Raw genomic sequence first — 25,422 nt, 5'->3', positions numbered from 1 at the left:
CAGAAGAGTTACAGGGTGTGTTAAGTGGTGATGTCCCATTCTTTCAGGATGATGGCATGAGGTAGGAATAAATACATTTAATTAGTGGAGTAGGGTGGTATTAATTTTATTTTATATCATTTTGAAATTGTTAAATGGCAGGGTATTTATTTATTACATTTTTATTTTCAAGCAAAGTATAAGGGAGTTGTGCTCCAGTCTAGTAGGTGGCGGTAATGCAGCAAATGGGATGCCAACCGCCGTTAAACCTCATAGAAGAAGAAGAACATGCGTCTAGAATCGTCACGAATCGTTTAGGCGCTAAACTGAACAGTGCATGGACTTCTCTTATTGTGAAAATGGCATTTTCATTACTTAGCTAATATCTATAGAAATATATTAATAACTGTAGTCAGAACACAAAGGTCAATTTTACCATCACCACGGTCTGGTATGTATAGTTGCCAACTTTGTGTGGTTGAATGATTGTGTAAACGAACGTTAGTATTTTTTTGCTAGCTTAGCTAACTTAGCAAACACAGCATCGGTAAACGATGGAATTGCTTGTTTTGTAATAACCACTTATAATAACCACGTATAAATCATGTTATAATGCGTGCGTGTCATACCTGTTTAATTTTTCATAACAGTGGAGTGAAATGCGTTGTTAACATTTGCTTAATTTAGCTAAAGTTCCCTGGCAGCCACGCTGTTCAAGTCATACCTGTCCAGTTTATACAAACTTGTGTGCTTGTATCTTCCCGCCAGGAGTCGTTTACTAAACACTGAATGTGTGTTGCATCCAGTTACAAGTACAACTGCTATTCTGTGATCATCCTACATTCAGAAGCTAAATCACAACATACAGAACCAATCAGTCGATATAATCGACGCGATATGAATCAGACAGTGTGGCGCTGCCTGACCCACTAGTTGGTCAGAAGGTTCAAAACAACGTTTCATATCGTAATTTCCGAGTAGGCTGTAATGATGATTTGTTTTTATTGTGCTGTAACTAAAAACTAGACTATCTTCTGATGTCCTTTCCCTTCGTCAAAGGTACGTAATGGATTTTTAAGTGTTTTTACCCCAGAATAGCCCGTTAAAATGACCCATAGTAGGGAAGAACATTTCTTGAGTGCAATTCGATCTAGAGTACATCTACACCTCGATATGAAACGTTGATTTGAACCTTCTGACCAACTAGTGGGTCAGGCGGTGCCCCACTGTCTGGTTCATATCGCTTGATTTCTGATGACAGTTGTCGATTATATTGACTGATTGGAATTGTATTGGGTGACTAAATGCTGTCACTGTTTTTGCAGTTTTTTTTACTAATATTTTTTTTTGACAGCATTACATGCTGACTTGTAGTCTGATTAATACACAATTATTTGATTTAATATGACTAGCTGAGTTGTAGAAATATCCAGGTGGGAAGTGTGGTTAAGGTTTCAGATGCAAAATAAATAGGCGGGGTTTATCACTTTGTGGCTGTCTTAACTAGCTAGTGACGACTTTGCTGTCAGCGGAAATAGTACTTTAATACATTGCAGCGTTATTATAATATTATTAAGTGTCTGAGATGATTATCATTTTAGCAGGGGTTTATCACTATCCATGGGCCTGCCAATCTTTAGACTCATACTGCCAAGTCCCAAAAGTAAATATGTTGTTTGAAAAACAGACTGACACATTGTCAGCTGGTTGGCAAAATATATGCATTTGCGTTGGAGCACTTATGTCTTCACTGAATAATGCTATCAAAAGGATAACATCAAATCAAAAATAATTTAGGCTGCCTAGTCATTTGCCTCAAGTGTTAGGTCCCATCAGGGTGTGTACATCAAAGCCTTGTCGTAAATAATTAGGCTGTTACATAGCCAGTCATCTCCATTTAAAGTTAATGACTTTCTGGCCCAAGACAGAATAGTCTTGGGCCAGAAAATAAGCAACTCTTTTCTTTTTTCTCACTGTGTTTTCAAACCGTTAATGCACCAATAAATTGCCTTTTGTGCCCAAGTTGAGTGGTCTGTTACGCCCTTGCTCAATCGAAGTCAAGTCTCCCTTGTGTAACTTCTCACAGCTTGGTTCTGTTTCGTATTTGCCCGTCGCACAGCACTTGTTTCTGGCCAGTCATAGTTATATGACCAGGGTCTCGTTAAATTTTTTCCTCTGATTTGTCAATAATTTTTCTACGGCCTTGCTTTCCACCTGGCTGTCCCTACCCCGGTCAACAGCTCCGCACCCCCCACAGCAACTTGCCCAAGCCTCCCCATTTCTCCTTCACCCAAATCCAGATAGCTGATGTTCTGAAAGAGCTGCAAAATCTGGAACCTACAAATCAGCTGGGCTAGACAATCTGGACCCTCTCTTTCTAAAATTATCCGCCGCAATTGTTGCAACCGCTATTACTAGCCTGTTCAACCTCTTTCGTATCATCTGAGATCCCTAAAGATTGGAAAGCTGCCGCGGTCATCCCTCTCTTCAAAGGGGGAGACACTCTGGACCCAAACTGTTACAGACCTATATCCATCCTGCCCTGCCTTTCTAAAGTCTTCGAAAGCCAAGTTAACAAACAGATCACCGACCATTTTAAATCCTATTGTACCTTCTCCACTGCAATCTGGTTTCCGAGCTGGTCATGAGTGCACCTCAGCCACGCTCAAGGTCCTAAACGATATCATAACCGCCATCGATAAAAGACAATACTGTGCAGCCATCTTCATCGACCTGGCCAAGGCTTTCGACTCTGTCAATCACCGCATTCTTATCGGCAGACTCAATAGCCTTGGCTTCTCAAATGACTGCCTTGTCTGGTTCACCAACTACTTCTCAGATAGAGTTCAGTGTGTCAAATCGGAGGGCTTATTGTCCGGACCTCTGGCAGTCTCTATGGGGGTGCCACAGGGTTCAATTCACGGGCCGACTCTTTTCTCTGTATACATCAATGATGTCGCTCTTGCTGCTGGGGGTTCTCTGATCCACCTCTACGCAGACGACACCATTCGGTATACTTCTGGCTCTTCTTTGGACACTGTGTTAACAAACCTCCAGACGAGGTTCAATGCCATACAACACTCTTTCCGTGGCCTCCAACTGCTCTTAAATGCATGTAAAACTAAATGCATGCTCTTCAACCGATCGCTGCCCGCACCCGCCCGTCTAGCATCACTACGGTTCTGACTTAGAATATGTGGACAGCCACAAATACCTAGGTGTCTGGTTAGACTGTAAACTCTCCTTCCAGACTCGCATTAAGCATCTCCAATCCAAAATTAAATCTAGAATCGGCTTCCTATTTCGCAACAGAGCATCCTTCACTCATGCTGCCAAACACCCTCGTAAAACAAACTATCCTACCGATCCTTGACTTCGGCGATGTCGTTTACAAAATAGCCTCCAACACTCTACTCAGCAAATTGGATGCAGTCTATTACAGTGCCATCCGTTTTGTCACCAAAGCCCCATATACTACCCACCACTGCGACCTGTATGCTGTCGTTGGCTGGCCCTTGCTTCATATTCGTCGCCAAACTCACTGGCTTCATGTCATCTATAAGTCTTTGCTAGGTAAAGCCCCGCCTTATCTCAGCTCACTGATCACCATAGCAGCACGCGCTGCAGCAGGTATATTTCACTGGTCATCCTCAAAGCCAACTCCTCCTTTGGCCGCCTTTCTTTCCAGTTCTCTGCTGCCAATGACTGGAACAAATTGCAAAAATCGCTGGAGTCTTATATCTCCCTCACTAACTTTAAGCATCAGCTGTCAGAGCAGCTTACCGATCTTTGCAACTGTACACAGCCCATCTGTAAATTGCCCACCCAACTACAACATCCCCATATTTCTTTTTTTGCTCCTTTGCACCTCAGTATCTCTACTTGCTCATTCATCTTCTGCACATCTATCACTCCAGTGTTTAATTGCTAAACTGTAATTATTTCACCACTATGGCCTATTTATTGATTAACCTCCCTAATTGTACTACATTTGCACACACTGTATATAGATTTTTCTATTGTGTTATTGACTGTACGTTTTGTTTATGTGGAACTCTGTTGTTTGTGTCGCACTGCTTTGCTTAATCTTGGCCAGGTCGCAGTTGTAAATGAGAACTTGTTCTCAACTGGCCTACCTGGTTAAATAAAGGTGAAATAAAATACAAAAAGGGTATGGCACCTTTGTCTACTTCTCTGATATTCAAATCTGAAATCAGAACAGCAATAACTACTACCCCCCCCCCCCACACACACACACACACCATCCACACCTTCAACCATACGTTCATTCCTTTATCATACCAATCTGTCCAACTTAACTAGGCTGGACAATAGAACGAGTCAAAATTCACCCAAGGTTGAAAACTGGCAAAAGAGCTTTGGCTGAGCTGGAACAGTAACTGGAGCCCATAGCAAATGAATGGAATCAAACGTTCGCAGAGCCTGTTTTGACTGGAGTGACGCTTAGAATTCCATTTCGCCTAAAAGGCATCAAAACATGTCCCTTTTTTTATTTTACCACTACAATCTGTTCTTAGGACGAAACATCCACACCTCGATGGTGCCAAGTGTGCTTATGTCTGCATAATTAAGGGGGGGAAATTGCAAGTTTTGACTGTTTTTGGATCTAGCGATCGATGACAGTGGAATACGCTGCCCAACCGTATGTCATTAGAAAGAGGAGATTCTCCTGATTGAAATGATGTCTGGCTTGAAAAAATCTAAATGTACACATTGTGAGATATTTGGCAAAATAGACAGACATACCTATATTTCCCTATAGTAAACAATGGGACGACCTCAGAGTTCCATGGGTAATTTTTTGTTGTTGTTTACATTTTAACTACCCACAAGGTGGGCAGGTCTCATTGCCAACAATAGCAAAGCAGGCATTGTGACGTAGAACAATAATCTGTGAATAGAACGTTCGGAAGGCGAGTTGGTGCTACGGTGCTCAATAGAACTAATAGGAGCTGGCAGGGTGAAAAATGCCCTAAAATAAGGCCTGTTTTTTCAGGATTACTTAAACTACGGCAAGCAGCTGGGACATATGGTAATATTATGAAACTGGGCTCTACGGCAGATGCAATGAACTAGTTTTATCAGGAAAAAAAGCATTGTTAAAAATGTCATGTGTCCAGCCTAATTTAACCTCTTTTTATCCCTTCATCTCTCCATCCATTAGGTCTTCCATCCCTGTGTCCTTACTTTATTTATCTGTTTATTTATCTGTGCTATTTATCTATTCAAGTCGTAATTTTCTTTTAACAGCTTTATCATTTTGATTAATAAATGAATGTATGGTAAGGGATAAATGCTTGGGATAGAAGTTTTTAAACTTCAACAATGCCTCGTCTACTGCACTCTATTATTACAGTTTGCATATACTGTGGTATTCTATTAGGAGTGTATAAAAGTGTAGTAGTGAGTAGTTATTTGTGATGAAATATGTGATCTAATTGCCCCACTATCCAAAGTAATCAGACTAATTATTTGACTATATTTAACTTCTTTGCTTAAGTAAAACATTTTTAAACTTCTTCCAAAACCATAAAAATACTTGTAAAGAGTTAAAAGCAAGTCCCACCAATTTTTCTTCATGTCATGTTACCATCTAGTTCCTTGTGATGTACATCAGTAAGATTGCTGCAGATATAAGGGTTTGATAAGATGGTGGTAGATTGACTAGAGGTCTATGTTGGGCTAAAGGCTAGTTTTAGCATTTGCTTTCTTCTGCACTGAGGAAAATGTTGAATGCCCACATTCTTGTAGCTAGACTAGAACTACAGCTCATATTTCTGAAGAGTTTAAAAACGGGGGGGCTTTCATAGGCTGCTTAAATGTCTTGCTGCTCATTGAGAAGGACGTGTGTCTGCTTTCTGATCTGTGTGGAGGGGCTGCTGTAGTTTATATTTATTTAATTTATGTTTTACTAGGCAAGTCAGTTTAAGAACAAATTCTTATTTACAATGAAGGCCTACCCCGGCCAAACCCTCCCCTTAACCCGGACGATGCTGGGCCAATTGTGCGCCGCCCTATGGGACTCCCGATCACGTCCGGTTGTGATACAGCCCGAGATCAAACCAGGGTCTGTATTGACACCTCTAGCACTAAGACCCAGATCTTTGCCTTGATGAGGAAAAAAGGTAATTTTAATCAATTTTAGAACAAGGCTGTAACGTAATACTTTCCGAATGCACTGTACATTTCGGTAATGTTGTGTTTTTAAAATCCTAAGTTCACTTTTTGGGATAGGTTATTACAGCTTTAGACAGCGTGGACATGTATCCTTCATTTAACCAAAACAATTTAGCCAAAGTCCACTCTATTTATTTTCCTAGAAGTGAGATTGTAGGCAAATGGAAACATTTAAATATGCATTGGTACTCAATGTAGGGAAGAAGGAACTTGCTTTGCTAGAATGACTTGAAGTGTGGAATTATAGGTTCACCCACACCTGAGAACGTCTAGGCTATGTGAAGTAAACCGTTACTGCTTCTTGGAGATGATGGCTTTCAGAGGCTTTTGTTTACAGGTTTGAGTTAGAGCCAGATTCATTTTCCCATATTGATTTATATGGAAATTGTGGGCTAGATCTTCTATTGTTGTGTATGTGTACCCCCCCCAAATATAGCCTATTACGGGGTTTTAACATTGCAGTTATTAGTTATTACATCGTAGATGGGTGACATGGTGACTGTATACACTGAGTATACTAAACATAACACCTTCCTAATATTGCATGGAACCCCCCAGGATGCTGGCCCATATTGACTCCAATACTTCCCACAGTGTCAAGTAGGCTGGATGTCCTTTGGGTAGTGGACCATTCTTGATACACACAGGAAACTGTTGAGTGTGAAAAACCCCAGTAGCGTTTCTGTTCTTGACACAAACCGGTGCGCCTGGTACCTACTATCATACCGTTCAAAGGCACTTAAATTTTGTCTTGCCCATTCACCCTCTGAATGACACACAGACACAGTCCATGTCTCAAGGCTTGATAATCGTTCTTTAACTGGTCTCCTCCCCTTCATCTACACTGATTTTTAAAGTGGATTTAACAAGTGACATCAATAAGGGATCTAAGCTTTCACCTGGTTTAACCTGGTCAGTCTATGCCATGGAAAAAGCAGGTGTTCTCAATGTTTTGTATACTCGGTGTGCTGTATGAATGGACAAAGCCACCGATCACGTGACACCATTCATTCCTATGTAAAGACTCAATTGCGCATTGAAGCCAAATTAAATACGTTAAGATGGCGTCTCACGGAGACATAACATGCCCAGTAAGTGACGTTGCAGGCTAGCTCAGTGCTGCCGCCTCTCATTGAGTAACTGAAGGTGAAGGCCGACCCGGCTACTTCTGACTGCCATTAGCAACTAAATTATCCTTAAAACCACTTCTGTGTGTGAATAAAAAATAATAGGTTCAAGGACACACGTCTGGTGTAAGAAGCAATAATTGGTACCATGATTGTCTTCGATTTTATTTACACGAAGATTGACCACAAATATTGCAATTTTTCCATTCATTATAATGGGGGATCCTGTTTAAACTTCCCGTAGCTTCAATGAGAGGGGTCAGTCGTTCTCCCCTGGGTTGCCCCTCGTCTCACTGTGCTTTGTTAGTGCTTAGAGGAATAGAGGTTCTCACTGGCAGTCTCATAAGAGCGGGTCAATCGGGTGCATGTGGGTTTACTATGGCCTGTAGCAGTACTAGGTGTGTGAAGAAGCCTAGAGGAACTGATGGGAATCTAATTTCAAGTGGAGTAGTTCTTTGTATGCCCGTGTAGCAGTAAAAAGGTGGAACTGTGAGAACTTGTAACCCTGTTCATGGTTCATTTCCATTTTCAGTTTGCCTAAATAACCAGGTTAGCGATAGCCCATCTCACAATTCAGAGGAGAGCAGGGATGCATGAGCTGTTCCGTGTACAAAACAAAAGGCTGCTTCTCATCCACACCATTTCCTAAGGATGTTACTGTTCTGTTTACCTGAAGTCGCTGACCAGATGAGGTCAGATGGTTAATGTCTCTAGGTCCTGTACTCTGGGCTAATAGCTCTGCTGGAATTGTCCGTAAGTGTGATTTTTAGAGTATGCCTTTCAACTCAAGACTGTCCGCTTGGATCTTGTCACAGTAAAGGTGTGTGTTTGAGAGGGAGCAATTGAGACACACAGCCAAGCAGCAAAGATGTCCTCTTGGCATTCAATCTGCTCTTAGTCTCTCACACTGAAAGAATTGCAGATTGCAATTCCAGACTTGTTGTTGCTCAATTATTGGTTAATAATATACCAAGAAAAGCACTAGTAGTTAGTTATGTTGATCATTCCTTGCGGCTGTGACTTTCTAATACCGTTTGGACTGAATTGTTTCTAGTGCGTAGACTGGTAAAGGCCATATAACAATGTCTGACTGTCTCGGTCTCCTACAGGTTTGAACGACCTATGAACTGACGTCTAAACACCTCGGTTCTGCTGTTGAAATCCAGGTGATTTTTAGCCTACAGGTGTATTATTCAGTATTTTTCTTTTTTTGGCATACTATATTCACTAGTTATTTTTGTTTCGTGTTGTGTACACTTCTTTAGTCTTCCCAAAACTATATATATATATATTAAGACTTCTTCCTTGCCCACCTCATTATAAATCTCTCTCTCTCTATTTCCTGATTGCTGCGTGTCAGGTTGAGCATCACCTCTTCCTCCCCTGCCAGGCAGGTGATGTATGGACTTGTACGTGATGAACTGTGAGCTTTTAGCAACGTGCAGTGCCCTCGGGTACCTGGAAGGAGACACCTACCACAAAGAACCTGACTGTCTAGGTGAACTGCTACACACACTGGCTAACAACACTTGCTGGGCTATAAACACAGTGCCTAAGGTAGTACTGTGTACTAGGACCCAGTCTTGACATGAATTACTGTGTTTAGGGAGGATTTACAGTATATTTACTGTCAAAGCAACTTAAATGACTTGCGATAATCTGACCTAGGTCGAACTGCACTCAATAATTAATGTATAGGGCTTTTAGACGCACTCTAACCTCTGACCCTGTGTGTGTGTCCTGTAGAGAGTGTGAAGGACCTGATCCGGTACCTGCGGCATGAGGATGACACGCGGGACACCCGTCAGCAGCTGGGGGCGGGCCAAATCCTCCAGAACGACCTGCTGCCCATTATCACCCAGCACAGCCAGGACAAGGCCTTGTTTGACGCCTGCATCAGGTACACTACACAGCACACACCCTCAATACTGCATCAGGTACACTACACAGCACACACCCTCAGTACTGCATCAGGTACACTACACAGCACACACCCTCAGTACTGCATCAGGTACACTACACAGCACACACCCTCAATACCACATCAGGTACACTACACAACACACACCCTCAATACAGGCCTGCATCAGGTACACTACACAACACACACCCTCAATATAGGCCTGCATCAGGTACACTACACAACACACACCCTCAATACTGCATCAGGTACACTACACAGCACACACCCTCAATACTGCATCAGGTACACTACACAACACACACCCTCAATACTGCATCAGGTACACTACACACCCTCAGTACAGGCCTGCATCAGGTAAACTACACGGCTCAGTACAAGCCTGCATCAGGTACACTACACAGCTCAGTACAGGCCTGCATCAGGTACACTACACAACACACACCCTCAATACTGCATCAGGTACACTACACAGCACACACCCTCAATACTGCATCAGGTGCACTACACACCCTCAGTACAGTCCTGCATCAGGTAAACTACACGGCTCAGTACAAGCCTGCATCAGGTACACTACACAGCTCAGTACAGGCCTGCATCAGGTACACTACACAGCTCAGTACAGGCCTGCATCAGGTACACTTCACAGCTCAATACAGGCCTGCATCAGGTACACTTCACAGCTCAATACAGGCCTGCATCAGGTACACTACACAGCTCAGTACAGGCCTGCATCAGGTACACTACACAGCTCAGTACAGGCCTGCATCAGGTACATGAAGTTAAATAGCTAGAAAATGTGTAATGTAGTTCATCCCTGAACAGGTTGTTAGAAGCCTGGATTAATGTTGGATATTGGATCATGTTGTGTTTTGGTCGGAGTGCGGTTCTGATGCTGTCTCTGTTCCCTCACAGGCTTATGGTTAACCTTACCCAACCTGCACTGCTCTGCTTCGGGAAAGTCCCAGATGACCCCACTGTCAGACATCACTTCCTGGAAGTGGTATCCTATTTACAGGCCTATAAGGAGGTAGGCGTGTTTTTATTTTTTTATTTCACCTTTATTTAACTAGGCAAGTCGGATAAGAACAAATTATTATTTACAATGACGGCCTACGCTCTAACCACTAGGCTACCTGGCGCCCCAATATAAGGAAATCAGTCCATTGAAATAAATGTATTAGGCCCTATTCTATGGATTTCACATGGCTGGGAATACAGATATGCATCTGTTGGTCACAGATATCTTTTTTTTAAAGTAGGGGTGTGGATCAGAAAAGCAGTCAGTATCTGCTGACGCGACATCTCCTTCGCATAGAGCTGATCAGGCTGTTGATTGTGGCCTGTGGAAGGTTGTCCCACTCCTCTTCAATGGCTGTGCGAAGTTGCTGGAGATTGGGGCAGCAGTTAGAGCGTTGGGCCAGTAACCGAAAGGTTGCTAGATCGAATCCCCGAGCTGACGAGGTAAAAATCTGTCGTTCTGCCCCTGAACAAGGCAGTTCCTAGGCCGTCATTATAAATAAGAATTTGTTCTTAACTGACTTGCCTAGTTAAATCAAGGTAAAATAAAATATTAGCGGGAACTAGAACACGTTGTTGTACACTTCAATCCAGAGCATCCTAAACATGCTCAATGGGTGACATGTCTGGTGAGTGTGCAGGCCATGAAAGAACAGGGACATTTTCAGCTTTCAGGAATTGTGTACAGATCCTTGCGACATGGGGTCGTGCATTATCATGCTGAAACATGAGGTGATGCGTTCAAATTGCCATCGATAAAATGCAATTGTGTTCATTGTCCGTAGTGTATGCCTGCCCATAACCCCACCACCACCATCTCTGTTCACAACGTTGACATCAGCACACTGCTCGCCCACAAAACACCATACATTGTGGTTGTGAGGCCGGTTGGACGTACTGACAAATTCTCTAAAACTAAGTTCAAGGTGGCTTATTGGTTGGGAAATTAACATTCAAATCCTTGGCAACAGCTCTGCTGGACATTCCTGAGGTGAGCATACCAATTGCATGCTCCCTCAACTTGAGACATCTGTGGCGTTGTGTGACAAAACTGCACATTTTAAAGTGGCCTTTCATTGTCCCCAGCACAAGGTGCACCGGTGTAATGATCATGGTGTTTAATCAGCTTCTTGATATGCCACACCTGTCAGTTAGATGGATTATCTTGGCAAAGGAGAAATGCTTACAAATAGGTATATAAACACATTTGTGCACAAAATTTGAAAATAATAGTAATTTTGTTTGCATGGAAAGTTACTGGTATTATGTTTATTTCAACTCATGAAATATGAGCTGCCTCCAACATCGTTTTAGAGAATTTGGCAGTACTTCCAACCGGCCTCACAACCGCAGACCACGTGTAATCACGCCTGCCCGGGAACTCCACATCCAGATTCTTCACCTGTGGGATCGTCTGAGGGGGGTTGGGGAGCTGCTGAGGATTATATCTGTAATAAAGCCCCTTTGTGGTTGGCTGGGCCTGGCTCCCCAGGTCCAGGTGCTGCACCCCTGCCCTGTCATGTGAAATTCCTAGATTAGGGCCTGATTAATTTATTTCAATTGATTGATTTCCTTATATGAACTGTAACTCAGTAAAATCTTAAAAATTGTTGCATTTGTTTTTGTTCAGTATAATTGTGTGTATATATATATATATATCGCCCAGACCTACAACGTATTCCCTTTTATAGTGCACTACTACCTTTTACCAGAGCTCTATTGGGGCCATTTGGAACACATCCTCTGTGATTATCTATTTGAGCCCACTAAGGGGGAAGAGGGAGGAATACGGTATGATTGTATGTAGCAGTATGATGTGTATGGTTGACTCGTCTCCTTGTCTCTCCCTTTCCTCAGGCTTTTGCCAATGAAAAGGTATTTGGAGTTCTGAGTGAGACCCTGTACAACCTGTTGCAACTGGTGAGTGTTGCACTTTCAGACTACAACACCACAGAATGGAGTCCTCTACAAATAATCCTGGTCTTTTCCAAAAATACGAGTGAGAAGCAGTGGCCCTGTGTTAAATTATTCTCTCTCCCTTTATCTGTCTCTGTCGGTCAGGACTGGGAGCAGAGGCAGGAGGAGGACAACCTGCTGATTGAGAGGATTCTGCTGCTGGTCAGGAATGTACTGCATGTCCCCGCTGACCCCTACGAGGAGAAGGTCAGAGTTCACTGTGTCAGGTGGTGCTGTGACCCAGTTCAGTACATTCCCAGGCAGCAGACCCTGCTGAGTTTTTCCTTGGTTCATCTGTCAATCTCTCATCGTATTGAACTCTCTCTTTTTCTCACTGTCTTTTCTGTTTTCCTACCTTTCACTACTCCCCATCCTTTATTTCTTTCTCTTGCATCTCTTCTCTCTCTCTACCTACCTCTTCCCTTTTTCCCTCTCCCTATCTCCTCCCCATCTCCTATCCTTTTCTGCTTTCTCCCTCCTTTCTCCTCTGGTATGGCTGTAGAACGTGGATGATGATGCCAGTGTGCATGACAAGTTGCTGTGGGCCATCCACATGAGTGGTCTGGACGACCTGATCAAGTTCCTGGCCTCTGCACAGAGCGAGCAGCAGTGGAGCATGCATGTGCTGGAGGTCATCTCCCTCATGTTCAGAGACCAGGTGAGACCAGAGAGGGAGACACCTGGGCCCATATCCATAACGTGTCGCAGAGTAGGATTGCTGATCTAGGACTAGGTACCTGTCTGTGTAATCTTATGCATTATGATCTAAAAGGCTTAGAATTAATCAAACATTCCAGCTTCTGCTACACCCAATATGGCTGCTGATACACAGCCCACAGAATATTACTTTTAATGAAAGGGTCCATTCTATTGATTCTGATTCTATGTTATCCCTCCCTGCAGACGCCGGAACTCCTGGTGAGTGCGGGTCAGGCTCGTTCATCTCAGGAGAAACAGAGAGATGCCCAGGAGCTGGAGGCACTACGACAAAAAGAGCAAGCGGAGAAACGCAGCCGCACCCTCCAGAGAGGAACCCGGTAACTACACTGATCTCGGCAGTTTTTCTCAGCGAGACATGCTCTTTAGAGGTAGATTAGATACAAACTGACCTCAGAGCAGTTGAAGAGAGTGTGATATGCTCTAGAGCACAGGAGGTTGGTGGCACCTTAATTGGGGAGGACAGGCTTGTGATAATGGCTGGAGCGGGATAAGTGGAATGGAATCAAAATACATGGTTTCTATGTGTTTGAAGCCATTCCATTTCCCCCATTCCAGCCATTATTATGAACCTTCCTCCCCTCAGCAGCCTCCACTGCTCTGGAGAGATGCCAGGTAAAAAATACTTTCATAATTGTCTGATGCCTTTCCCTCTCCTTCAGACACTCTCGCTTTGGAGGCTCGTATGTGGTTCAGGGACTCAAGTCCATTGGCGAGAAAGATGTGATCTACCACCGAGGCCTTCACAACGTGAGTGTGAACCTAGAGCAGTGCTCCAAAATTGTATTACCGGGGAGTTGGCATTTGAAGCAGGTTTCCTAGATAAAGGTCAAAGCTATTTTAACGAATGGAAAAAACAACATTTGCATTTCCAAGCTGAAATGTCAAGTAGTTAAATCTGTCCTTACTCGTTATCCTACCGGTCCCTTCTTACATGTCGTTGGTCCTAGTTCAAGAACTACACCCACGATGAAGGCAAGGCGGTGAGACGTGTGCCCAAGCGGAAGCTGCACGCTCGAGACTCGGAGGGCAAACGCCGCTCGGCCCTCAACGTGCGCCTCTTCCTGCGCGAGTTTTGCTTGGACTTCCTGGAGAACTGCTATAATCGCCTCATGTACCTGGTCAAGGTGAGGAGAAGGGGTCACAACACTGCATGATGGCCAAAAAAATGACTATCACACTGGAGGGGGTGTACTGCCCAATATAGGGTGTGCGTCACAATAATCTGTCCTTCCTCCTGAAGTGTGTACTCGTTCATTACTCCTCATCATATTTAAAAGCATTGGATTGGTGTTGGCCTGGCCCAGAGCAGTTGTACTCAAAGTCTGGGTCAGTGGGGTCGCCAAGATTTAAAGCTGCAGTATGTAACTTTTTGGGCGACGGGACTAAATTCACATATAAATGTGAGTTCTAGATCTGTCATTCTTGTTGAAAGCAAGTTTGACGCAGTAGATCTGTTTAATGTGCTCTACTTCTATGCTTCCCATTCGTAAATGTTTTTGCATCTTGCTTTCTGTTTTGTACACCAGCTTCAAACAGCTGAAAATAAAATCATTGGGGTTATTGAAAGATATTGAGGAGCGATTTCTGCATATTGCACCTTTAAAGAAAATAAATACAATTTTATTGAGTAAATGTATTTATTGGTTTCTTTTAGATAAAAGTTAATTGAATGTTATTTGTCAATGGAAAAATTTATTTTTATATTAAAGAAATGTTATACTTTTTTTTGGTGGGGCGAGAAATTCTTGTTAAATTCCGTCCCCGCTTAAAAAGTTTGAATAAGACTGCTGTAAAAAGTTTGAATAAGACTGGCCTAGAGGGAGTTCCCATATACCAGTCTGTCTGTATTTCTTTTTTTTATCCTTGAAAGGAAGTGAACAAGTGCAAACTTTGGGAAGGAGAGATTATTGGTAGACAGGGACTCTGACTGTAATTCTGAAAGATTGAAAATAACCATATTTTCCTGGAAGTTGCTGTGTAACATTGTGAATCCAGTTAAATCCAAATTGAGTAACTGGGTTCCTGGCCCTGTCAAAAGCAACATTCGACCTGCACAGCGAGAAGGTGTGTTTGGGTGATGAAATGGTGTCGGGGGGGCTTTATCCCAGAAACTCAGTTACCACATTTTGATTGAATAAGCCCTATCTTGTTGCACAAGATAACATTCTTTACACTTGTGGTTTGAGGCCTGTTTAGCCACAGCGGTCACATTACAGACTCTCAGTCCTATCTATGCAAACAGATCTGAGCTCAGTGCAGTTTGCTACATCACTCACAGCTGGTCTCTCTGTCTGCTTCCACAGGAGGGACTGATCAGGGAACAGGCGCAGCAGCACGACGAGACCTACTACCTATGGTCTCTCAGCTTCTTCATGGCCTTTAACCGCGGCAACGGTTTCCGTGCCGACCTGGTCTCCGAGACAATGTCCATCCGTGCCTTCCACTTCATTGAGCGCAACATCACCAATTACTACGAGATGATGCTCACCGACCGCAAGGAGGCCACGTCCTGGTCCCGTAGGTGGGTGTGGCAAACAGGGTTATTGTTTTAAGGGAGCCATGTTGGCACTAAAAGTTTTGGAAGTCTAATTAAAATGTTATCATCGTGGACCGTATGGAGCCCACATGGAGGATGGCTTGTACATTTCTGTGTATCTCTGGCTTTGAACGTGTAAGAAATAAATTTTTGCATGTTTCTTCCAGGATGCACCTGGCTCTGAAGGCGTACCAGGAGCTGCTGCTGACGGTGAACGAGATGGACCGCTCCCGAGACGAGAACATCAGACAGAGCGCGAACGTCATCAAGAGTGAGAAGCTTCTCCGGTCTTCCGCTCTTCTCTCCACCTCTTGTCGTTTCCTCTTCTCTTCTTTGTTTCCTCTTTCATAGATTTTTCTAAACGAAACATCTAAATCCTCCGTTTCCCCTCCAGGTAACATTTTCTACCTGATGGAGTACAGAGAGATCTTCTTGACCCTGCTGAGGAAGTTTGATGAGACCAAGCAGCCGCGCACATTCCTCAGGGACCTGGTGGAGTCCACCCACCTCTTCCTGCGCATGCTGGAGCGCTTCTGCAAGGGACGCAACAACCTGGTGGTGCAGGTGAGCCTCACTCTCTACCATTAAACAGATATAAGTGCAAGGTGATATTTTGTCAAATGGTGAAGTTTCGCTTTCTTTCGTCAAGTATGTTTCTGAAAATGGATTATTGTTGACTTGAACATGCATCAAATGACAGCCCTACAGTTCGTTATTTACAAAATACATGACCAACAAAGTTACACATGGGTATCTTGGCTATATGTCGATTCAGTTCCACTTCATATGATTTATTTTCTGTTATCCAACTCTGCTTCCCTCCTCCTGCAGAAGAAGCGTGTGAAGCGTAAGAAGTCTAAGGGCCGGAAGAATCCGACTGCAGCAGAGACCACCCCTGAGGCACTGGAGGAGACGTGGGGGGCCGTGGCAGAGGAGCTGAGGGCCATTAGCTTTCAGGTCTCTGTTGGGGATCAGCCTTAGGGATCAGCCAGGGGACAGTTAACACATGGAGCAGCTAGCTTGTCTCGTCTACTCACCACCAGACTCCATTCCATTTACTGAGGCAGATTGTTGCTTGGTGCTTTCATGGCTTCATGTTGTAGCATTACACTGTTAACAAGCAGCTAGGGAAGAGTTCATGGCTGCATCTCAGTCGTCTAAAGTGGCTTCCTCTCCTTGTCTCGTTTCCTTCATAATATTCACTGGTGAAAGCAAATGCCATATGGCTTTCCCCTATTGTATGTGTAGATCAGTGCAGATGGAGGACAGGAGACAAGTAGAGGAAGACTGTTTAATCTATTGAGATGCAACCCTAGTGTGTTGCTGTTAGTATGTGTGAGTGCTAAATCTGGGTCTGTCTGTATGGCTGCAGTTGTCGGAGGCTCTGACAGAGGGCGCTGTGCCATTTGACGCTGCGTCTGAGATTCCCCTGGAGGAGCAGAGGACTGAGGCCATGGTGCGTGTCCAGGATGCCCTGCTCAACAGATTGGGCCCTGAGGCTCTGGGCCTGCTACGAGCCGCGAGGTCAGTCACACACTCAATCTGACTCTGCTTCCATAGACTTCTTTTGGGGAAGTTGGTTATAGATGCATCTGCCATTGAACACTACAATATATATATATATTTTTTTTAATTTTACATGTACATATGGTAGTGCTTTTCTTAAACTCAAAGTGCCCTACATCCACGTGGGTCGATCCACCAATACTCAAAACAGCATCTTGATCTGAGACTACTTTTGGGCCATTCACTTTGCAATAACAAAAAATGGTGGTTGTCATAATTCTCTTTCTATATTTCTAACATAGGGAGGTGTGGCCAGAGGGGGATGTGTTTGGTTCAGCTGATGTGGAGCCAGAGGAGGAACTGGAGCTCCTCAAACAGATCCTCATTGCCAACCTGCCCAGTGAGTGTCTCTGTGGCACTGTTGTAGTACTCGAGTCCAGGACTCTGACTTGATTCACAATTTTCATGACAAGTAACTCGACTAGGACTCGACCAGTGGTGACTTTGTCAGAAAATCTCTCTTTTGTTTAATTAAACATACTAGCTACAACAGCAAATGTTATATAGCTGTATTATGTAGTTAGCCTTACAAATGTGCAACAATGTAACAAAATCTACCTTTAAAATGGTTGGACTGCAGCTTTTAGTACTACCAAGTGACTTGAGTATAAATGACTCGGACTTGGACTCAAACACTAGGTACTTGGGACTCGACTTGGACTCGAGGTTTGGTGACTTGACTACATCACTGGTCTGTGGTGGTAATTGATCAAATATGGGATCAATATGATTTAATCTGACGTGTATAGTAGCAGATGCATTAATATCTACGAAAATAAAGTAGATTAAGAAACACTGTTTTTGTTTTATTTTGAGGGCCACCTCCCCCTGAACCTGGGATGGAGGAGGAGGAGGATGGAGAGTTGGAGGAGGAAGAGCTGGAGTCTGTACGTGTGTCTGAGACAGAGTTCAACTTCCTGGACTTCATCAAGAGGTGAGGGACACAAATTCAGTGTTTACAGTACCCGTGATCTCAGATTTGCATCACCGGGGCCTCCGTGTCAGTCTCCTGAATGCGAAGAACTAGTGATTTTATTTTTTTTATAAAACAGAGCATGGTAAAACTAATGAATAAGCCCCAGACACTCCATTTGCCCTGTGATAACACTGACCGTTTTAACTCTTCACTGCCCAATGTGCCCTGCCTACCAGGTTTGCCAACCCCAACATCGTACGTCCCTACCTGCTCCTGCTCCGGTCCTACTCCCAGAACTCCCCCCACACCAACCACTGCATCACGCGCATGCTGCACCGCCTGGCTGTTGACCTTAAGATGGATGCCCTGCTCTTCCAGCTTTCTGTCTTCTGCCTCTTCAACAAGATCCTCGGAGACCCTGCCGCCGCTGCCTATAAGGTACACCAGGGTCCCGTTCGTTAGGGAACACCGTAGCAAAATGTTGCAACGGAAAATTTAAAATAGTGTTTATTAGACAAGTTCAGCTAGTCCCTCTCTGTTTCGGTCTGTTTTGTGCTTAATGAATTAACCTGAATCACCAAAACACTGGGGTAGATGTGTGCCACCTTGGGAGCTCTCTAGTGTAATCTCACACGTAGCGGAGGAATGATTGTGATGCCGTTTTGAAGTTGAATTAATGAACCGATGAGCTGAAAAGACGAGTGCATTTGTAAGCGAGCGGACCATCTTCGGGCTAATGAAGGTCTGAATCTTTACCGGAGATGTAACTCAAATTACATTAATTGATATCAAGTCCCTTCGGATATAAAATCCTGTAACCAAGGCACATGGAATCTAATACTTACATGTTCCAATATTTTTCTCTTCCTCCTATAGGAGCTGGTGACCTTTGCTAAGTTTGTGCTGAACCGTTTCTTTGCCCTGGCGGCTAAAAACAACAAGGCTTTTGTAGAGCTGCTCTTCTGGAAGAGTGTGGGAGCTGTACGCGAGATGACAGAGGGCTACAGCAAGCCTGGAGAAGGGTGTGTGTGCGCGCCTGGGTGTCAATTAAATAAGTGTGTGTGTGCTCCTACACTTAATGCTTTTCAAGGTGTCCATTTTTAAAAGTCATTTATTGTTCTCATGCTTGTCTCAGAGAGGGGTCTAAGAAGAAAGCAAAATGGACGCCAGAGGAAGAGGATGAGCTGCGAACACTCTACGAGGAGCACCGCGACTCTGAAGGTAAACAAAGGACATCACCCCTCTGAATTTCCTGTACTTTTATCACCAATCCTTTCATCTATCAGGTGTTTTATGGCATAGCCATCCCATACATACAGTACCAGTCAAAAGTTTGGACACACTTACACATTCAAGGGTTTTTCTTTATTTTTACTATTTTCTACATAGTTTTTATTCTACAATGAAATAACGCATATGGAATCATGTAGTAACCAAAAAAGTGTTAAATAAACCAAAATATATTTGAGATTCAAAGTACTTTGCCTTGATGACAGCTTTGAACACACTTTGCATTCTCTCAACCAGCTTCATGAGGTAGTCACCTGGAATGCTTTTTCAACAGTGTTGGTGTTGAACTTACGCTGAGCACTTGTTGGCTGCTTTTCCTTCACTCTGCGGTCCAACTCATCCCAAACCATCTCAATTGGGTTGAGGTCGGGTGATTTGTGGAGGCCAGGTCATCTGATGCAGCACTCCATCACTCTCATTCTTGGTCAAATAAAATAGCCCTTACACAGCCTGGAGGTGTGTTTTGGGTCATTGTCCTGTTGAAAAACAAATGATAGTCCCACTAAGCGCAAACCAGATGTCGTATGTCTTATCGCTGCAGAATGCTGTGGTAGCCATGCTGGTTAAGTGTGTTTTGAATTCTAAATAAATCAGTGTCACCAGCAAAGCACCATCACACCTCCTCCTCCATGCTTCACGGTGGGAACCACACATGTGGAGATCATCCGTTCACCTACTCTGCGTCTCAAAAAGACATGACGGTTGGAACCAAAAATCTCAAATTTGGACTCATCAGACTAAAGGACAGATTTCCACCGGTTTAAGGTCCATTGCTCGTGTTTCTTGGCCCAAGCAGGTCTCTTCTTATTGGTGGTTGGCAGTGTTTTTTTGCAGCAATTTGACCATGAAGGCCTGATTTCTCGCAGTCTCCTCTGAACAGTTGATGTTGAGATGTGTCTGTTACTTGAAATCTGAAGATTATATTTGCGCTGCAATTTCTGAGTCTGGTAACTCCTAATGAGCTTATCCTCTGCAGCAAAGGTAACTCTGGGACTTCCTTTCCTGTGGCGGTCCTCATGAGAGCCAGTTTCATCATAGTGCTTGATGGTTTTTGCGACTGCACTTGAAGAAACGTTCAAAGTTCTTGATATTTTCCACATTGACTGACCTTTATGTCCAAAAGTAATGATGGACTGTCGTTTCTCTTTGCTTATTTGAGCTGTTCTTGCCATAATATGGACTTGGTCTTTTACTAAATAGGGCCATCTTCTGTATTCCACCCCTACCTTGTCACAACCCAACTGATTGGCTCAAACGCATTAAAATAAATTCCATAAATTAACTTTTAACAAGGCACACCTGTTAATTGCAGCTGGTTGAGAGAATGCCAAGAGTGTGCAAAGCTGTCATCAAGTTAAAGGGTGGCTACTTTGAAGAATCTCAAATATAAAATATATTTTGATTAACACTTTTTTTGGTTACTACGTGATTCCATGTGTTATTTCATAGTTTTGATGTTTTCACTATTATTCTACAATGTAGAAAATAGTAAAAATAAAGAAAAACCCTGGAATGATTGTCTAAACTTTTGACTGGTACTGTATGTTCATGAATGCCTGTCCCGTATTGTCTCTGAACCTTTGACTCTCGCTCTATCACAGTGCCAGACATTGTTGAGACTCTGCTGCCATTGCTTAGCAACACCACCCTTACGCGTCGGCAGGTGGTGGCCCAGTTGGTGGCGATGGGACTGGTGGACAGTGTAAAAGACCTGAAGAAACAGAGGTTAGTCAGTGTCATTCAAGGGGGCTTCATGTCTAGGCTACATCCTGTCACCTGATAGCTTTTACCATAGAGAACCTATTCCATATTAATGTCCATAGATGTAACGTACTGTTTACATGTCAGTGCTAGTTAGATTATGGAAAGGACACAGCCTGACCTATAGCTTCTGATTTGACATCCCTGAAGGAAAGGCACTCGTATTGTTCTGTGGACAGAGGAGCAGGAAGAAGAGCTACAGATGCTGTTTGAGGAGTTCAGAGACTCCGATGGTACGTTCTGAAGGCGCCCTTGATTCCCATGCTATACCATGTTACCATGGTGATAACGGTTGCCATATTTTTTTGGCTCCATGGCGATAATGGTTGCAGACCTGTGTTGGAAAGCTTTCAGAGTTTGCTGTTTTGTGACCGTTCTATTGATTCCATTGTGCCAGACAAGTTCAATAAAGCCCAGCTGAAGTATTTTGAATTCAGATATCATTTGAACCCAGTTCTGAGTGGTTGTTAAATTTCCGCAGATGTGCTGGGGAACATCCTGAAAAAGGTGACGGCTAAACGTTCCCGGGCCCGCCTGGTGGATAAGTTGCTCAGCATGGGCCTGGTCTCCGACCGACGGGAACTCCACAAGAAGAGACGGTGCAACCCTAACGCTCCGGGGAAGAGCGCCGCGATGAGAATGGTGACGGGAATTTATTTAAAAAATAAATAATTGTAATCCAGTATTATAGAATAGGTTGGCGATCTAGAAGTGTTATAAAACTAGCACCACTATTATTAAAGTATTTGTGTGTAATCTGTTAGACTGAAGAAGAGTTCCTGGCTGACCTCACTGGAGGTCTAACCGAAGAGCCCATGGACGGAGACGAGGACGAGGAAGAAGACGAAGAGGAGAGCGAGGGGGAGGAGCGGGAGAGACGGGCTCCGGCAGCCAGAGGGAGGAAAAGCTGGATGGCAGAGAGGGAGAGCATGGTTGAGAAGAATGCCAGTCTGAGGACCATGGTGTACACTCTACGGCAGGAAGGTGAGAGCAGAACATTCATGTTTACAGTACGTTTTCAATACAGCCTACCCCTTCTGTGTGTCAGTATAGTAGTATGTTATTTTCATTTTAACATCACACAAGCCAATCAAAGAAGATTTAATATGGGCAAGGAGGTTACAGAACAGTTGGTGTTGGTCAACAGTTGATAAATGGTCCCTAAAGCTGTAATTCGTAACAGGTATGTCAGGACCCCTGTTGTGGCTACAGAACTGCCTGAACAGAACGGCAGATGACCGCGAGGAAGAAGGTGAGTGATAATCCACTTTAAAAAAAAAAATGTGACCTAAAAAATATTGGGGGAAACAATGCAGCATTGAGCATTTATATATCTTTATCAATGTGAATTGCTGCATCCTTGAAGTGTGGTTGAGGACATTTGTGATTTATTGTGGTAGTTAACGTTCTATTTTCGCCATCAGGCTTGTTTCAGCCCGTGCCAATTGTCCCTCTGACTGAGGAGAACGAGGATGCCATGGAGAAAAAGAGCTTCCAGAGGTTACTACAGAAAATAGGGGTCCGAGCACCAGCTGATGAGCAGGTGGGTTTTTGGAGAGAACTCTGTTATTTCTATATTTTTTGTCTGACCCACATGATTAAAATTATAGGAATAAGCCTCAATTTAATTACTTATATGCAGGTTCGGCTGATATGAGGCACTGAAACTTTGAAAAAGTTACATTTATAAAAGGCAGTGAAGTGATGTTTTTCCAACATGCTTTCCCATAGACTACTGTATAGGTAATACGTTTCCTCTGTGTGTCTGGTGATTGATTAGGAGTCATTCTGGAGGATCCCAGCCCAGATGAGACCATCCCAGCTGAGGGGAGCGGCGGAGGTCCTTAGCCCCAGTCAGGATGCCCTAGCAGCGGGGGCAGAGGAGTCGGAACAGCCAACCCCAGGGAGCCCCATCCAGGAACAGCAGCAGGGGGAGGCAGACTCTCACGAGCAGAGAGCCCAGGCCCTCCGAGCCCTGCTGCTGGCCCGCAAGATGAAACAGCCCTCTGCCTCAGCAGAACACACAGGTCAGCAGATTAGACATTGGTTGTCTGAAATGGCTCCCTGTTCACTATATAGTGCACTAGTTTTGACCAGAACCCTATGTGCCCTGGTTCAAAGAAGTGCACTATATATTAGCCGTTATCTCATACTCAGTTTATACCTCTTGTAACTGATTAATGGTGGAGGTCTCGTAGGATTGATCTGACATTGTTGCTTTGTTAACCGTGACTTTATTAAGAGACGAGGTAATATTTCCATCAAACTCTTTACACATTTCTAAGTTTAATACTGCTGCTATTTTGTCTTACTAAAAATGGGAATATGAATAACTACTTTATAATCGGAAACACCCACTTATATCTACCATGACATTTCTGTCTTTCTTTTCACAGATTTCACACCTGTTGAGGATATAGATTCAGACAGTGCACCTCAGAGGTGAGACACTTCTCCATTCTATTATGTAATAGCATATCTCTGCATGTTCTGTTCTGACTTTTCTCTTCTCCTTTACCATCACAGATCTTCAGAGAAGAAGACCTCCACCAAGAGAAGGCGAGTGGTGTTGGACAGTGATGAGGATGAAGGTACTGTGCTGTCTAATAATAATCTAGTCATGTTCGTTTTTTACCCACAAACTAGAAATGATAGCCTGGGTGCCAGTCTGTTTAGGCAATGACGGCTGTTTGTTAAAGAAGAAACGGACTGGCATCCAGGCTAAAAAAAATGATTAGTGCGACATTTAAACATGGGGCTGTTTTGCCAACACTGCCGTCTCCTCTCCTGACAGAGGACTCTCCCCTCACTATGGACCTGGGGGCAGACGGGGACGCTGACTCAGACAGGGAGGCTCACTCCGCCCCTGCCAAGCGCAAACGACAGAGGGTCCTGATTGACGATGATGAAGATGATTAGAGGAGAAGTCTTCAGTTTGATTTATTTGATGTATACTGTATAGTGCTTTTTAAACGTTGTGCTTTACAGAGAAAGGGAAAAGCTCACCTCATCCACCAACAATGTGAGGCATCCATTTGGACCCAATTTGATTGAAGCATCATCATACACCATGCCTCTATGGGGTTGTGTGTGGACTGAGGATGGGGAAACATGGACCCTCACTTACCAAATATTTCTCAGAGAAGGCGGTATACAAGTGGTATACAAGTCTTCTCAGACAAAAGACCAGAGAGGGAGAGAACGGTTTTTAGGTGAAATGGTGCGTTGATGACTCCTCCCCCTTTGCCTGTACTAAATATTTTGGAAAAGATTCTAGTCCAGATTGACAGCTCACTGTTAACTCATTCTTGCTTTTGTTTAATCATTGTTGTAAGGAGCAGATGGTAAGGCTATTGTATAATTAAGGTGGTTAAAACGACTGGTTGGTTGTGTGGTCTGGTCGCTTATTGTATCCACTGTTTTCACATCCTTATAAGAACACACACACCATGGTGTGTTTATTTTCTTTTTGGCAGTAATGATGTCTTGCAGTATGAGGAAGTGTAGGATGTTCGTTCAAGGATGTTTTTTTGATGCGTTTGTCGTTTATATTCTTCAGTCTCTTTTTTGAGTAACCTTCAATATTTTGTATTAATTTCACAGGACCAGCCAAGCCAATATAGGGATTATACTGTCAATGCCCAGGTGTTAGAATGTGTTACCTCAAACTAGGTTGTTCTTTCCATGTATGTGTCCCACATGGCACCCTATTCCATTTATAGTGCACTACTTTTGATCAAGGCCCATAGGGTTTTGGTCAAAAGTAGTGCACTATATAGGAATAGTGCCATTTGGGACTCAAATTATATAAACTCAAGATTGTTTCAACTGCAGGTGTAAAGTAATCAGCAGATTACTAAACACCTGGGAAATATATCTGCTCTGTTTTTAAAAAGCTGTTTTCAGAAAGTAGTTTCTCATGTTAGAGTTCAGGGTAACACCTGCATACGTTGATGATTAAACAAACCAAAAAGTTATGAAATCTGAGTGAAACGTTTGTTGCGTCGGTGGCGTACGCTCATCCACTCATGCTGATTTCACACACCAGCACCGTGTCCTTTTCACCACTAGGAGGCACATTTCATTGTTTTACTGTGTAGAGTAGATTCTGTCAACCACCAACTCAATTTCCTGGTGGATTTAATCAGGGACAAAGCAGGAAATATTTCAGCGGATGAAAGAACCAATGTTAAAAGTATTTCTCTCCTACTGAATAGATTTTATGCCTTTTTCTTCATAATCCTTCAACATTTCAACTTCCTAAATCTTTACTGACTATCCCCTTGTTCATTATCTCAAATGAGCAAAATAACTATTCTGTACTGTTGGCTTAATTTGTCTGTCTTTTTACTGGGTCTTACTTGCCTATCTATTTCCATAGACCATGTTGCTGTTAGGAAGGGAAGAAAGTGGGTGGGTTCAGAGGGATCCC

General features: G+C 43.5%; 1 protein-coding gene across 1 annotated transcript; it reads left to right on the top strand.

The window, feature by feature from the left end:
• Window positions 1-266: 266 nt before the first annotated feature.
• timeless (timeless circadian clock) lies at window positions 267-24,972 on the top strand. Its single transcript, XM_071378174.1, has 31 exons — window positions 267-430; window positions 8,414-8,470; window positions 8,665-8,802; window positions 9,051-9,204; window positions 10,141-10,255; window positions 12,103-12,165; window positions 12,307-12,408; window positions 12,704-12,859; window positions 13,105-13,238; window positions 13,581-13,668; window positions 13,869-14,045; window positions 15,225-15,442; window positions 15,625-15,728; window positions 15,852-16,021; window positions 16,289-16,414; window positions 16,830-16,981; window positions 17,266-17,363; window positions 17,840-17,957; window positions 18,176-18,377; window positions 18,816-18,961; window positions 19,075-19,160; window positions 20,831-20,954; window positions 21,141-21,223; window positions 21,472-21,632; window positions 21,755-21,974; window positions 22,174-22,242; window positions 22,415-22,533; window positions 22,771-23,017; window positions 23,387-23,432; window positions 23,517-23,581; window positions 23,785-24,972. The coding sequence occupies exons 3-31, from the start codon at window positions 8,706-8,708 to the stop codon at window positions 23,907-23,909; spliced, it is 3,765 nt and encodes a 1,254-aa protein (XP_071234275.1). The 5' UTR covers window positions 267-430; window positions 8,414-8,470; window positions 8,665-8,705; the 3' UTR covers window positions 23,910-24,972.
• The last annotated feature ends 450 nt before the right edge of the window (window positions 24,973-25,422 follow it).

The sequence above is a fragment of the Salvelinus alpinus genome, chromosome 2, assembly GCF_045679555.1.
Source record: "Salvelinus alpinus chromosome 2, SLU_Salpinus.1, whole genome shotgun sequence".
NCBI lineage: Eukaryota > Metazoa > Chordata > Actinopteri > Salmoniformes > Salmonidae > Salvelinus > Salvelinus alpinus.
The sequence above is the reverse complement of the archived record's forward strand: the minus strand, read 5'-3'. Positions and strand labels throughout refer to the sequence as shown.

Coding starts and splice junctions, on each gene's coding strand:
- timeless (XM_071378174.1), top strand. CDS start 8,706: ATGGACTTGTACGTGATGAACTGTGAGCTTTTAGCAACGTGCAGTGCC. Junction 13,669..13,868: donor ACCACCGAGGCCTTCACAAC/GTGAGTGTGAAC, acceptor CGTTGGTCCTAG/TTCAAGAACTACACCCACGA. Junction 14,046..15,224: donor GCCTCATGTACCTGGTCAAG/GTGAGGAGAAGG, acceptor CTGCTTCCACAG/GAGGGACTGATCAGGGAACA.